General features: G+C 43.5%; 2 protein-coding genes across 2 annotated transcripts; one reads left to right on the top strand and one right to left on the bottom strand.

The window, feature by feature from the left end:
- Window positions 1-3,479: 3,479 nt before the first annotated feature.
- LOC112885572 (cysteine-rich receptor-like protein kinase 10) lies at window positions 3,480-6,589 on the top strand. Its single transcript, XM_025951159.1, has 7 exons — window positions 3,480-4,308; window positions 4,404-4,520; window positions 4,684-4,844; window positions 5,147-5,357; window positions 5,501-5,741; window positions 5,833-5,983; window positions 6,071-6,589. The coding sequence occupies exons 1-7, from the start codon at window positions 3,480-3,482 to the stop codon at window positions 6,371-6,373; spliced, it is 2,013 nt and encodes a 670-aa protein (XP_025806944.1). The 3' UTR covers window positions 6,374-6,589.
- An 860-nt stretch (window positions 6,590-7,449) lies between these two features.
- LOC112887570 (probable prefoldin subunit 3) lies at window positions 7,450-10,437 on the bottom strand. The gene is made up of 6 exons (XM_025953765.1): window positions 10,250-10,437; window positions 9,359-9,416; window positions 8,900-8,971; window positions 8,072-8,191; window positions 7,897-7,998; window positions 7,450-7,794 (listed from the first exon to the last, which is right to left on the bottom strand). Exons 1-6 carry the CDS (start codon window positions 10,393-10,395, stop codon window positions 7,723-7,725), a joined length of 570 nt encoding a protein of 189 aa, XP_025809550.1. The 5' UTR covers window positions 10,396-10,437; the 3' UTR covers window positions 7,450-7,722.
- Window positions 10,438-15,656: the final 5,219 nt, after the last annotated feature.

Here is a 15,656-nt window from a genome sequence, read left to right as displayed (position 1 = left end):
GTACATGCTTTTTTATTAGGTCAGGTACGTCCTACGTCATGAAATATACATGTAAAAGTAGATATAAGTACTCGTAGAATGGATTTTCAGCTCCATCCAGGCAACCTTCTATCCTTGGGGAGAGAACTCCACGTGTGCCGAAGGGCAAGGCCTTTTGCTCCGCTAGCTTGGTACTCCTCGCCCCTGGATCACGCCACCGTGTTTATTTGCAATTCCTTCAATTATATCAGTAGCAACTCTTCTCTCTATTTTTCCTTTTGTCTTTCTACACCCGTTTAGTTTTTCAGCTCCATGATTTGGAAGTTCCACTATTGTAGAAAATATTTTTAGGATGGGTAAAACAATATTTGTAGGAATGGTGCGATATTCGTCCCTGCTTGTCGCAACTACAAATGTTGTTTGCAGGGGCGGATGAGGGTGTGATATGTTCCTAGAAATAATTTTTCCGCCTAAAAAATCACTGTTTTAAATTTAAATTTTCCAAATATATTTTCCACTACTTTTTAAAATTTTTTATTTCCCTCCAATTTTGACCTATCAAGCTAGTGCGCGATCAAATGCCATAGTGACGGATATGGAATCTGCTTCATAAATATAAATAATTACACATAAAATTAAATCATATAGAAATATACATTACAGTGCATCATTAGAATACATCATCAAAGTGCGCATAGAATACATATTTTTTGTCTTATTCCCTCGACTAGCGCTATTGGAGCCGACACGAAGGTGTTAAGCGTTACGAAGACCTTCGTATTTTTTATTAGTTGACAATTCATGTCCAGGGTGAACAAAATACGCCATTACATGGACCGCTTCATGCAAAATGAAACGGCATAAATCGCGACTATATTGAGAAGTTGTTGCTCATGGAGTTGCTCCTCGTTCTTCTTGGCTGAATCTGCAATTCAAAAATCCACGGAAACATTAAGCCAATGTTAGATACACGCACAAAAATAATATGCATTGTATGCATCTATCCCTAATAAAGAGTAGCCTCATATGCTTGCACATGTAGTACCTACGGTACATGGAACTTATAGGTTGCTTGTGGCACGGAATTTGCAGTTCGAGGCAAATGGAACTCTAAATGGTAAATCCATACCATGGAGATCTGCATCTAGTTAGAGGTAAGAGAGCTCCATTTAAACCTTAAAACTACCGAAAAACCTAGTTTGAGGCAAATGGAGCTCTAAATGGTAAACCCACACCATGAAGATCTACATCTAGTTATAGGTAAGAGAGCTCCATTTAAACTTTAAAACTACCAAAAAAACTTAGAAAAGATATGATATTAGCATCAACTTACCTCGTAGAGCCTCTATTTCGAAGGAAATCAAGTTTAAAATCTTCCCTCTCTCTCTTTTTTCTTTTTTGATTTTTGGACAACACCTTCCCCGAGCAAGCAACGGGCTGTCGGGAGAAGGAAGAAGATAGCTTACGCTCAGATTTTTATAGGTATTTTTAGGAACGGGTGATGGCGCCACCTGCCTCTAAAAATATATTTCCAAGGATCATCCGCCTCTGAAAATAAGCCCCATTTTCAAGGGCAGTGATGGCACCACCTGCCCCCTAAAATTCCCTTCTTCCCAGGGCAGGTCCGCAGCCACAGTAATCCTGCTCCTTTTGCAGATAAGGGTTATATTTTACCCCGTCTCTAGAAAAATAGGATATTTCTACAAATCGTTTTTTACAGTAATCTTCCTACCCTAGGTCTAAAGGACTGGATGATCGATATGTGGTTGGCACAACAATATAGGCCAGCGTAGCAAGAAGTCGAGTGGAGGAAGGGGACGAACCGTGTGCAGCAGGCGACCTGAGCCCGCAGCTGGGAGCAGCTGGGCGGCGCCCTCACGCGCCCTGCAGCGCAAGATCGCCGAGGTGATCACCACCTTCGCCATCGCCGTCTTCTTCGTCGGGTCTCCCTTGCGCTCAATTTCGACCTAGATCGTCTGCTGGAGCCCCCCTTAATCTAGACTCCGGAGAGATGATGATGACTCTCGCCTCTCGGAGGCTCGGACTCGGCAGAGCCCAGGTTCCATCTCAGAATCAAATGGACCGGCCCACCACTGTCCAACACCGATTTCCCACTATTTTGGGCCGCGAATGCACACTTATCAGCAAGCCAATTGCCGAAGACTGTTGAAAAGATCAAACAATTGCAGGTTGTGTGGACGGATTAGCAAGGCAATTAATTAAATGGAAAAGTCTGGTTTATACCGTTGAACTATTGCAAAAGTCCGATTTTCAACTTTTAACTATAAAACCGGATAACAGAGGCCATCCAACTGTCAAAACCGGGTAAATTTGGTTCTTAGGATGGCTTTGGAGGTGGTTTTGTATTTTTTTAAAAAAAATTAAAACTTCTAATTAGATCTACAAAATCAAAAGTAATTCATTTTAAATAAAAAATATGAAACTAGTACAAAATTTTTTCTAAAAATGTAACCTATCTATTATTGTTCTATTTTGAATCTTAGTTATTCAAAATAATAGGCATAACTACGAGCAACGAAATACTATGAATATAAAAATATCTGGCAAGTACAGTGACTATAGATAGGTTATATTTTTAGAAATTTTTTATACCTATTTCATTTTTTTATTTAAAATAAATTACTTATGAATTTTTTAGTTTAAATTTATTTTTTTAATTTTTATAAAATGGAAAACACCTTCGAAACTTTGAAACCAGCCAAAAGGTCAAATTTGCCCGGTTTCAATAGTTGGATGGCCTTTGTTATCCGGTTTTATAGTTGAAGGTTGAAAATCGGACTTTTGCGATAGTTCGAGAGTGTAAACCGGATAACAAAGGCCATCCAACTATCAAATTATTAGCTGGTGTATGTATGCAAATTCAAGTTCCTTTTTTTGCCCACTTTCTTTCTTTCTCTGTTCTTTTTTCTTTCCCGGTTAGATGGAAACCAGTTTCTTGCCCTTGCCGGCCGGCAGAGGCGCTAGATATAAGTGGGTTTGATGCTGGCCTAAGGCCCTGTTGGCACTTCTGCTGAACTACTTCCATGTGCCAACAAGTAAAAATCTATAGGAACTTGGAACAAGTTGAGCCAAACAGAAGCTCTCTATAGAATAGAACAATTATCAGTAAATTCACGCTGGCTGGATATGTAATAGAATGTCAATGTTGAAGTTTAACTGCATGTTGCATAGTACCTCAAAATATAGTTTTTTTTATTCTTGCCGGTGCCACTGCAAGCACCAAGGAAATGGCTCAAGGAATTTAAGATTGATGCCATGATGGTTTTTCCAAGGTATTGTATTGACTATTGACTACTGAAAGCAACTGACCAGTGTGCGTGGAAATCAACTGAATATTTTTTTCCTTTGTTTTTTTTCATAGCAGTCGATTTTGATGATTGAATTGCTGAATGCTGATAGATGGACTGAGAGGATGATCATCTGGCCGGAAGGCGAAAAAAAAAAGAAGGACCACAATATGTCAACAAGTTAGCCTAGCCATGATGAACGCCGTCTTCGGCGTCGTCCTGCTCCTCGTGCTCGTCGGCGGCGGCCTCACGCCGTTCCCGGCGAGAGCCGACGTATTCTGCGACAACCTTATACAGGTCGCCGCCACCCTCCCCAAGGACACGTCTTCTTCCCCAGCGCACTTCGCCGCCACCACCTTGGGCTACCCGCCAGACGTTGTCTACGCCCTTGCGCTCTGCCGCGGCGACGTAATCAACGACTCCGCCTGCGGCGAGTGCGTGGCCAGCGCGCTCGACGAGCTACTGAACGGGATACCGCCGCCGCAGCAGCAGCAGTGCTACAAGGCCTCCTATGAGTATCATGAGATCTGTGCTCTCGTCTACTCTGAGGACGACATCCTCACGTCCTCCAACTCCAATACGACGGAAGGAAACGGCGCCGGCGACGGCACGCCCTACACGAAGTGGGACGAGCAAAGCTGGGGCACCTGGGTTGACGACGCCATGGTCATCGTCGGTCTCCTTCAGGAACTGCTGATGGCGACAGCACAAGCGGCGGCCAGCACGACGGCGCCGAGGCGGTTCGCCACGGGCGCCATGGACAGCGGCACGACGTTGCCGTGGTTCTACTCCCTGGCGCAGTGCACGCCGGACATGTCCGCCGGCAACTGCTTGGCGTGTCTGAGTCGCCTCGTCGGCATGGTCAACTCCACCATAGCCCTGCGGATCGGAGGACAGATCCATGCCATACGGTGTCATCTGAGGTACGCGGCAAACAGGTTCTACAACACCACACCCATGCTGATTGTCCGGCCGCCGTCGACGCCCGCTCCGACGCCTACCACCACGGTGAAACACAAGAGTAAGTTCCCATGTATGGTTGGAATTTCTGCGGCCTACATCGAACATCTCAAGCATATTTAGCGATGAATGCTGAGTTTTTCATGTTGATGTCAGAGCATATGAGCAAATTCTGGGCGATTCCCATAGTTGTAATTCCTCTAGCGGCAGCAGCGGCAGCGTATCTCTCCTTCATCTTCTGCTGCTCTTGGCTCAGACAAACGTACAGAAAAGGTATGTTAATCTGCTATACTGAAGTCATGCTAGCTCTATCTTGTTGCTTAAATTGGCTCCAGTCAATATGGTATATGTTGTTCATATATAAGACATGACCAAAAGAAAATAGAGATTGCATTGTCATCTACATATTCAAGTAAAGTGGAGATATTACATGCAGGATCAAGGCATACTGGGGACTTTCAGCGAGACGAAGAACTAGTTTGGCAAGGGAAGAACTCAGAGTTCTCGGTGTTTGACTTTGAACAGTTGCTGGAGGCCACAAATCACTTTTCAGAAGAAAACAAACTTGGACAAGGTGGCTTTGGATCTGTCTATAAGGTGACAGATAAAAGACATGTATATGGATGCATTTTTTTTAATTATTATCTACTATCAGATTTTCATCATATCCATCATTTTCTCTGTCAACGAAAATTGGTCTTCATTTTTCTATTGGGAATTATTAATAGTCTAAGTGTTTAGCACTACTAGGCTAGCACATGATGACTGTACAGGTTATTAGAGTCATTAGACAACTGAAAATACAATCCTATGCTCTTATTACGAACCTAGTTGATACGGAGAGGTGGACTCGAGTGTAGACTGCAAAAAGAGCCTAATTAAGAATATTTTCCCCCCAGGGCCAGTTTTCTGAGGGATTGGAGATAGCGGTGAAGAGACTTTCTTCACATTCAGGGCAAGGTTTCTTAGAGTTCAAAAATGAAGTCCAGCTGATAGCCAAATTCCAACACAGTAATTTGGTTAGGCTCTTGGGATGTTGCTCTCAAGAAGAGGAGAAAATATTGGTTTATGAATACTTGCCAAACAAAAGCTTGGATTTCTTCATCTTCGGTATGCATTTACATTTCTTTTTTAGTTTGGACATGGTTTGCTGAAGCAGCAAAGTGACTAAAAGTTGCTCTAGAATTTCTATCTGTCAGGCCCATGAGTCCAGAACCTAGGCGACTAAAGTATATATACTAATTGATTCGCAGATGAAACTAGAAGACCTTTACTGGATTGGAACAAACGTATAGCAATAATTGAAGGAATAGCACATGGGCTTCTCTACCTACATAAGCACTCCCGGTTGCGTGTCATACATCGAGATCTTAAACCAAGCAATATTCTTTTGGACAGAGAAATGAATCCTAAAATTTCAGACTTCGGGCTAGCTAAAATATTTACTTCAAATAACACTGAAGGAAGCACGACGAGAAGAGTGGTTGGTACATAGTAAGTTTCATACAAATCGATTCATTGATGGCTATTTATACTACAGGTAAACCACATAAAGTAATTTGACATATATGATGTATCATTTTAGTGGCTACATGGCTCCCGAGTACGCGTGCGAGGGCCTATTCTCAATCAAATCCGATGTATTCAGCTTCGGTGTTCTCGTTCTTGAGATCCTTGGTGGAAAAAGGAATTCTGGTAGCTCTGAATGTGGAAATTTCATCAATCTCCTTGGATATGTGAGTTATACACACATGTAACTTGCAAATTTATTTTTTTTATTTGGTACCCTATGTATATAAATTTGATGATGAAATTGCAAACAGGCATGGCAGTTATATAAAGAGGGAAGATGGAGCGAACTCATTGACGCGTCGTTGGTACCCATTCGTGACTCAGCGGAAGTGATGAGGTGCATGAACATTGCATTGCTATGTGTACAAGAGAAAGCAGCTGATCGACCGACCATGTTAGATGTTGTTGCAATGCTAAGCAGCAAAACCATGGTCCTGGTTGATCCAAAGCACCCAGGATATTTCAATCTAAGGGTAGGAAACGAAGAGGCATTCTCTGCTACTCGGCAAAGCAGTATTAATGATATGACCATATCTGTCACAACTGGTAGATAGGTTTTTCTTTGTGTCCTGCTTTGTTTCTACAACGTATACAACTAGGTGAACTCCCAATGCGTTGCGGTTGCGGGAACTGCAAGGTGTAAAGTCTGTACATGATTGAGCTGAGCTTCTGAAGTTCTAATGGTGAAGGATAAAGCTTATGAAAGATTTTCAGAACCATCGATCTTTCTTCCTAATATAAATACACACAACTCTTCTGTGTATTCTTAAAGAAATATGATAGAACATATATTCTGTGTGTCTATAGCTCCAGTCAGGCAGTTTGTTGGTTATCGACTTATCGGTGACTGAAATGGATCAGCTTAATTTGGCAAAGCTATACTGTATTCATTATTCCTAACAAAGAATTTTGGCAAGCTGTAAAACTATCTGGACACCAAGACAAGGTCAAATGGAAGCTCTAGCCAGCAACAAGACTGAACAAATTCGAAAGAATGTTTTTTCCTCAAAGAAGATTCAAGAGAAGATTAACCTGCATATATATAAATAAGGATGCAGGGATTACCACCAGTAATTGGTCATAAGTCATGGTTGCCATGCATGTTAACTGTTGCTGTCGTGGAGCAGAGTTCAGAATGCAGGCAGCAGTGCCGTGTCATCCTGTGTGCCCTGCTTAGTAGTAGATGATCTGAAATTGCAGTGCTTGCATGTACACGGAGCTGAATTTGTTGCTGCTCGTTGACAGGGCGAGGGAAGTTTGAAGGAACATACATGTATGTAGTTGGAGTACGAAAAGAACATGGAGCACCCTCGCATCACCCAGTCCGACACGCCCACGCAATGCTTGCAAGCTGTTGGAACTCGGAAGGCTGTAACTCAATTCAGACAGACTTGAGCTTCAGTGAGAGTTAAGCTTCCAAGTTCCAAATCATTAGCGCAGATATAGTATGGAGGAAAATCAGGCAGTTAGCAGCCGTGAACTGAAGAATCAGCTTAATTGACCATCTCTGACTTAAGAAGGTAAAATGATGCAGTTTTCAGTTCATACTGAAGCCCCAGATTGTCACCGTCTGTCTGAATATGTAGCACTGTACAACTACAAGGCTTCCAGGTACAATTGAACAGCGACGTAATGTCATTTTGCAAGGCTTTGTGAACCCTGGCGAATGGTAAATTACTTTCTCAAACGTGATCTGCCAAGCCAGAACAAGGGCATGCAATAAAGTATCATCTTCTAGTAATGGAGTTCCCACACCACAAAACAGAATAAATCGATACAATGTTACACGGCAAAGGAACCATCAACAACAAAGGGCAAGCTATGATGGACTAATCTGACAGAGGTAGCAAAAGGTACAAAAAAAATGCCCCTATCTTACTGGCTGGACTTGTGAAACAACTGATCAAGTTTCTTTTACAGCCTGCTTGCTTCTCCGTTGGTGCACATCCCAGTTGAATACCCGAGCAATTGTAACCTGACCACGATATCGTTCCACAGTACAGGTATGAGATCCCAGGTAAAATCATTGCCAAATCACGTGAACTTTAGACCTTTAAACTAGTCATAACTATTTTACCTGAGTGATGGTTTGTTGGTCTCGCAAGAACTGAAGATCAGCAACAAGGATTTCTAAGCTGGCCTTGGCGTTTTCCAAGTTCTTTTTCAAGAGGGCGTTGGCCTGCGACATTTCTGAAATGAGAGGGCTGGACCCCTAACTAAAGTGGCAATGAAGATAAGGATGTCAAAATAACCTCATCGCAGGAGTATTCCAGCATCACATTTGCTCCCAACCAAAGGCACACTGAGTCGGTATCCTCAATTTTTGCACGGGAGTAGATCCCCTCAGATAATTCAAAATCAGCAATGAGTGCCTGCATCAGTTAATTGGAAACCATAGACAGTTAACTTTCACTAATAGGACTGATATGCTCAAGTCATGTTCCAACTCTAATCCATAATGATTTAGCTTAAAAAATACTGAGAAGGCTACAGTTTGATTTCCTGAAAATGTGCAATACGTTTAGGCAGTAGGAAAGTTTAAAAGGTGCTTGCAAATGAAAGGTTTGACCTGTGGGTAGTGCAAGCATAGAAAGTTATCAACCTCTGCTGCAGGCACACTAACCTATTCGAATCATGACATTCCTTGGGTGCTTAGTTAGAATACAATATTTTCCACGCTTATCTGATGCATTTGATTCGACCATTTTATGCAACACAAGTTATTATGAGACATTGATGGCAACACCTACATAGTGACAGCTACATCAAAGCTGCGCACAACACATGGTCAACAGCTGCATGAATGTTGGTAAATAGCAATGTTCAATACAAAGTACAATTTGAAATATAGTCATAGGCTCGAGATCTACAGTTTCGGGGTAGCAAAAGTGCAAAACACAGACCAGAGAGTAATAACCTAGTGCCCTCAAATAAGGTAAAATAACCAACAGACCATGCAAAGCATCAAAACTGTAACATTTTATTTGCCTGAGTACGAGAGTACAGCCTTCAACAATAGTGTAATATCATGATAGGAAATGCAAAAATAGATAATTTGGTTTCTCAGAAACTGTACAAACCTCACCCAAAGCCTTTTTAGCTTGTAACGCTGCAACAATATCCAGGCACTTCTCTATATCAGGAATTTTAGCCTGTCAATAGAATAGAAGGCTAATAAGTTACATATGCTTGCCCACCATTGGCCTGTTACATTTATCAGTATGATGAATTGTAAGTTCATTCCATCAACAATAGTTTGAATTTTACATTATTAAATTAAAAGATTTACTTTTATTGATACCAGATCAAGAATAGCTGTGATGAGGAACACCGAGCTTTGTGCTCATACCATGAACAAAAACTTCTGGAAGGTACTGCTAAGGTGTTAAAGATTAAATCATAAGATGTAAAAAACAAATCATCACACATATTCATAAGCTAAGTTTGACTTAGTTAAGCAATACTAAGTTTAATAATTGTATATAAACATACTTCACAGAAGAAAGTCTGCAAAAATCTAAGGAAAAAAGCATGAGCACCTGAAGATCCCTTTGTTGTGCTAGAAGCTTCATCTCCACTATTTTGTATTGCTGCAGCCTAAACAAAACACAAAATACATGTTACATTTCTCCTCAAAATCAGTGCAACCAAGTAAGATAAAATATGAAATTTCACACAGACTATCTTAGCCAAATGTGATAAATGCTTTTGTTCCTGAGAAAAGAAATTGAAACAAACTAATCTTAACTATGTCTCCCCTGATTGCTTCTAAGATTTCTCTGAATTAGCAATCTAGTTCCATAAGAACTACTGTCAGTCTGGTGAACAAAAGCAGTGCATGAGGGGCTTTTCTCTCCAATAAGTTTACAAGCTATAAACTCACAAAAACCAGTAATTTTACAAAAATAGCGAGTCTCAGGGAATAAATCTAGCTAGCCACACAGCCAGCTAGTGTTCTCATTTCTCTCTTATTTTTTGTGCGAATGGTTGCACCAAATACTCGGGGAGCATGCATAATAAAAACAACAGAGGTGCACAAGTTAACAGCTGCAAAGAGAGGTACTGAACCGACGGTATCTAGGTTGGAACTTGCAGAGAATGAGAAATCCAAGCGACGTATGAACCCAGTTGAAAGTCACAAAACCCCCCGCAGAAACACTGAATCAGGCGATTCGATTGCTCTCCGTTCGTCAGCTCAACTAACAAGCGGAGGGGACAATAGCCACCGCTCTCACCGATCTAAAACAGAGCAGTCACATCTCCTCCCCAGAAGCTACTCGTCGGAGGAACTCGCGGTGAGGCAGACAATGGATCCAGTTCAGAGACGATACCACGGCGCGGGAGCAACGAAACCGGTACGCGATTACCGGATAAAGCGCGCTCCGGAGCATGGCGAGATCCCTAGGCTGCCGAGTTTATTCAGGGTTTACCTTTCCTGGAGGAAGGCGAGGGCGGAGTTGACGTCGAGTCCGGCCTGGCGGAGGTAGGCCTCGACGTCCTCGACGAAGGCCGCCGCCGGGATGCCCCGGCGCTCCGCCACCCCCTGCGGCGTCGACGCCGACGCTGCCGCCGCCATGAGAGAGAGAGAGAGAGAGAGAGAGAGGCAGAGGCCCAAGTGTAGAGAGAGGAGGGAGAAGGCGGTGGTGGCAGCTGAGTCAAAGCCCATAGAGGAAGAAGGTTAGGAACGAGGAGGGAGAGTGAGTGGGTTTCTGTTCGGTATGTTTTGGGCCCTTGGCCCAGCCTGTAATTCAAGGCCGCCGGCAGCGGGTCACAGGGTGACAACAAAGGCCCAGAAGGCCTGGAGAAAGCCCAGAACAGCCCCCGCTCTTCCCTGTCTCTGACCAAACCATGAACGAACGCCAAAGTCCTAAGAGAATGCAAGGACAACATAAAGGCCGGGAACAAACGAAAAGGGCTCTTATATTTTTTCCCAACATATTAAACACAAGAAAAAGTATTCCTTCAAAAAACAATGAGAGAACACGTAAAAACTTGCCCCCAATCCCTAAACTGTGCAAATCATTCTCTTCATCATTTTACATGTTCAGTTCACCTGAAGCAAGCGTCTTTGGACTTGGACATCTTTGTTGCACACCACGGAGTAGTGATCTTGGACAGATAGGAAAGGAGGAGATTCCTCCATCGTCCAGCACTCCAGCTCTTTGGGTGACTGTTGGGATGGCTAAAGATGGCAGTGGATCGGGTTCGGAATGGATATCCGCTGATTTTGGGTCCACGGGTTTTGGTTTCTAGTTTTTGCCCACGGATATGCGGGTTTGAATACCCGAAATACTACGGGTTTGGAGCGGATTCTTAAATTCACCCGTGGAGCTCCATCAAACCCCAAAACATTCAGCCCACTAGAAACCCACCTAGCAACCCTAAGTATATAAGCCTGAAATCCTATTCCTTCAACCCTCATTCTCTTTGTTCCGTTAATGCTTTACTTCTACTTTTATGATCTATAATTTTATAACTTGAAGAAATAATTTATCTATATTTATTTGCAAGCTACTTCCTTATTTTTGCTAATTTTTATGTTCTGTAGCTGCTAGTACCGTACTACTTTCATGTACTCTTATGTTGCTTTTGCTGCTTTGTAAAAAAAAAATCGGATTCCGAATTATCCGTCAGGTTTCAGGGATCTGCGGGTTTCGGTTTTGGGGATGGATTTCATCCGAATTGGTGTCGGGCGGATTCAAGTTTTAAGTTCGGGTTACAAATAGGTGCCCAGACATTCCACCCGATCCGAACCCGCCCCGTTGCCATCCTTAGACTTGGCATAGGATCGAGCAGCTTTGGGGAAAGAAGATGGAGCTCTCCAGCTCTTTGGGTGACTGTTGGGACTTGGCATAGGATCGAGCAGCTTTGGGGAAAGGAGATGGTAAGAAGAAGAGAAAATTTCTTCCGTGACATCAGAAGATAGCTTAATTCCTTTCTTGGTCCTAAAAAAATTTTGCTGGCTCATATGATCCTAAATTTTAGTTTTGTTTCTTCAATAACACCGCCGTCCATTTCATCTATGTTTTCGTAAGTCCTCCCATAAACTATGTTAGAAAATGGAAAAAGGGACGAAATTACCCTTTGCTCTCTGAACCTGAAAGAGACAAATCCACTCAGCTTCTACCCCTTCCGTCTCTCTCCCTGTTTCTATCGTTCCCCTCACCTTTCTTTCTCCTGAAACCCTAGATCGGGATGGGGGAGGCATGGCAGGCGGCGGCAGAGCGGGCGGCTCTTCTGGCGTCATGGACGGATACCCTTCTAGCGGTAGGGGGTATCACACCCGGTTTGGAAAAGATAACCGAATGCATTCCATATGTGCGCCAGGATCAAGTTCCGCACATACAGTAGACGTCACAAGTGTATACCCAAAATAATGCATTAACAAAATAGAGTATAATAGTACTTTATTACATAACCGACAGTCTTAATCTTAAGCGAATAAATAAACATTAATAACTAGCAGCGGACTTCGACTTTACATGCAGATGACTGGGAGATATACGCCTAGTACTCTTCAAAATCTTCAGGGAACTCCGGACAATTATCTTATTTTGAGCAGCATTGGTTTTAATAAAGCAAGTCTGAGTACATTATATGACATGCAAGGTTATAATCAAGAAAAAACTGACATGATTTGACTGCGATAAGTATTTTTAGTTGGTCAAGTTTTATTAAGCAACATTAACTAAGTGTAAGTATATACCAACCCTTAAATAAATAAAGAGATAAGATTACAACAACATAAATAAATAAATAAAGAACATCGATTTAGATCATCTTTAAGTTTAATTTTCATATGAGTGTCCAAGTCGCTCTTAACCGTGAGCACGGCTGATATATCAGTTTTCACCTTACAGAGGTTGTACACTTTACCCACAATTCATGTTTCCCTTGATGCCCGGGTTGGCAAAGCCCTTAAACAATTCCAAGGTGAGTGGCAGGGATTCACTACGAGACCTTTACAAAGATTCCCCAACTTGCAACGGTCTGCTAAGGTTTCAGGCCGCAGTGGTCATAACCCTCCCTAATGAGGAAGACGCCTTACCCAGGATCATATCTACGCCTCAAGAATACCGAGCTATACCCCATCAACGCACTCCCCTCTTGCCCTTTCGGTAAGACCATTACAAGTTAAAGTTTCTAATTAATTAGCCAAGATCAGAGCCATGTAGTATTTTGGTTGTAATATTTTCCTGGATGGCTCTCCATATTCCAATTAATGCAATAATCTTAATTATCACCAATAAAGTATTCCAGAATATGAGTAAACCAGTGTAACATAATTTTTAGGTTATTCAACCAAAACATAAGTAAAAGCAACTAGTATAACTACAACATAAATATAATAACTCAAGTTTAATCAAGGAAGTTCAATAGAAACTAGCCACATCCTTAATTTAGGATCCATCGTATTCTAGACACATGCATGCATATAAATTAATTAAGTGTGTGTATTTATAATGTTATTGGGACTGGAGAATGATCAAGGACCACTTGCCTTCGTCAAAGAGTTGCTGCTGCTCGGGAACGTCTTCAAAGCTCGGTTCTTGCGGACCCTCGAATTGCGTACTGTCTATCGTAACCCACAAGTACATACAAGCAAACAAATACAATAAATAAGAAATAGTACACAAATCAATATAAACAGAGCAAAATAATATTATAAAGTCACTGCATTTGTCGCAAGAGTCACGTGAGCGCAAGAATCGATGAAAACGGAGTTAAAACGGAGAAATTAGGGCTAAAACATGATTCTAGGAGCTTATTTGTAGAAGATTTGAAACTAAAAGGCTCTGACCAAAGAAATCGAGGGCTAGATCATAATTAAACTTTAGACCTAGGGTCTACATTGCAAAACAGAAGGGTTTAGGACCGCGGGTTCTATTTTGGGAAAAGACAGGGGGCCTAAATAGAAAAAAAAGGATCTATACGTGAATACTTTTGAACTACCGTGGACTGCGGGTTGATTTCTACAAAACTCAAGGGCTAAAGCATAAACCGACCTCGGGTTCACCGGTATCTGGGTCTATTGACTCGGGTTAGATCTAATCTAACCCGTTGGATCTAGATCTAACGGTTGGGACGCGGGGGCGGCGGGGCGGTGCAGCGGCGAACGACGGCGACCAATAGCGAGCACGGGAAAGCGAGGGAGAGGGAGATAAGCGGCGGGTGAGTATCCTCACCCCAATGCGAAGCTCCCGGAGCGCTTGCTCGACGGCGGAGAGCGGCGATGGCGGCGGCGGAAGCTCCGGGCACTAGGGTTTCTCGGGCGAAAGGCGGCGGCTGCGGCTTGGGGAGAGGCGCTAGGGCACGGGGGGCGCTTAAATAGGGACGGCCAGGCGCCTAGGCGTGCGGGCCCGAGGCCCTGCGTGGCGGAGGTCCGCACCGGACTCGGGTGCGAGTCCGAGCCGGACTCGCACCGAGGTCGGGGACGATCCTGATGAGCAGACCCTACCTGTCAGCGAGAGGAGGAGGGGGAGAAAGAAGGCGGGCCGCGCGGGAGGAATTGGGCTGGGGAAGCTGATGGCTAGGCCGCGCGCGAGAGGAGAAAGAAGGAAAGGAAACGGGTCGCGTGGAGGAGCTGGGCTGCACAATGAAGAAGGAAAAGAAAAAGGGCTGGGCTGGCTGGGCTGGGCTGCAAGGGAGAAAAAAGAGAAGAAAAAGAAAAAGAAAGAGTGGGCCGGGCCCAATTAGAAAAAGAGAGAGAAAAGAAATGCATTCAAATATATTTAAATTTGAATTGAAAATTTAAATTCAAATGGAAGACAAACAATAAAACAATGCAATGGGTCATTTCCTTATATTTCTTATTTTTTATAGTTTAGTAAATTGTGATTAATTCATGGTAAATGCTCTAAAATAAAAAAATGATAGAATGAAAAATTTATGGAATCTAAGAGAATTCTAGCAAAATTTATTTAAATTTTTAATTTGAAAATTAGGATGCTAAGGGAGGAGGGTGGCTTTGGGCGCGGCGGCCCGGGACGCAGCAGCCGGCTGCCCCTTTGGTCCGGCAGGTAGGGGCGTCGCGGTCTTCTGCCCTTCGGGCGACGCGGCAGGAGGCGCAGCTGTTGTGACGGGCAGTGGCGCGGCAGCCAGGGGCGCTGAGCCGGTGGGCGCCGAGGCTAGGGGTGCCAAGGCCAGCTGCCCTTCAGGCGCCGAGGGCAAGGACGCCATGGCCGCGGGGGTCATTGCATCTGGAGAACCACAAGCACATCACATCGATGAAGAATGGCTTCATGGGCGACAGGGCGAGCACTCCGCCTGGCGCTGCCGCCGGCGTGCCCCCGCAGGCGTTGGCCATGAGAGTGCCGCGCTGCCGCACGCGCTAGCGCGCCATGCGCCGTGTGCCTCTGCACACCGCCGCAGGTCCCTCCGCGCACCACGTCTGCGTGCTAATGCCGGATCTGCTCACGAAGGCAAAGAACAGAGAACGAGCAGGTAGGCCCGGCCGGCCCTGGGAATTTGGTGGCCCGGTGTAGGAAAAAAATGGAGGCCCCATTGACCACCAATATTACCACAAATATAGAAAATTTATATATCAATTCCAACTATATAGCAAATCGTAAAAGCAATTGAAAAATTACAATATAAAGATCACTTAAAAATGTTTCTTCTAACACTCCTAGCTGCAAAGTCAGTTATGATAGAATCAATATCAATATCATCTAATAGCTGCTTCTCAATGCACAAGGTTGCCAAACCATTCAATCTTTCTTGAGATATTACTGACCTCAAATAATTCTTCAATAGCTTCAACTTCGAAAAGCTTCTTTCAGCTGATGCGATAGTCACAGGCATAGTAAACAAGATTCGATAAGCAATGACAACATT

Source organism: Panicum hallii, chromosome 3, assembly GCF_002211085.1.
Source record: "Panicum hallii strain FIL2 chromosome 3, PHallii_v3.1, whole genome shotgun sequence".
In the NCBI taxonomy this organism is placed as follows: domain Eukaryota; kingdom Viridiplantae; phylum Streptophyta; class Magnoliopsida; order Poales; family Poaceae; genus Panicum; species Panicum hallii.
Note: the sequence above shows the minus strand (reverse complement) of the source record. Positions and strands in the feature narration are given on the sequence as shown.

Bases quoted from the DNA above. Each gene is read 5' to 3' on its own strand.
- LOC112887570 (XM_025953765.1), bottom strand. From the start codon at position 10,395: ATGGCGGCGGCAGCGTCGGCGTCGACGCCGCAGGGGGTGGCGGAGCGC. The intron at 8,972-9,358 runs GTGCTCATGCTT...TTCTATTGACAG, and splicing joins CACAACAAAGGGATCTTCAG to GCTAAAATTCCTGATATAGA. The intron at 8,192-8,899 runs GTTTGTACAGTT...TAACTGATGCAG, and splicing joins CTAAAAAGGCTTTGGGTGAG to GCACTCATTGCTGATTTTGA.
- LOC112885572 (XM_025951159.1), top strand. From the start codon at position 3,480: ATGATGAACGCCGTCTTCGGCGTCGTCCTGCTCCTCGTGCTCGTCGGC. The intron at 5,358-5,500 runs GTATGCATTTAC...ATTGATTCGCAG, and splicing joins CTTGGATTTCTTCATCTTCG to ATGAAACTAGAAGACCTTTA. The intron at 5,742-5,832 runs GTAAGTTTCATA...GTATCATTTTAG, and splicing joins AGAAGAGTGGTTGGTACATA to TGGCTACATGGCTCCCGAGT.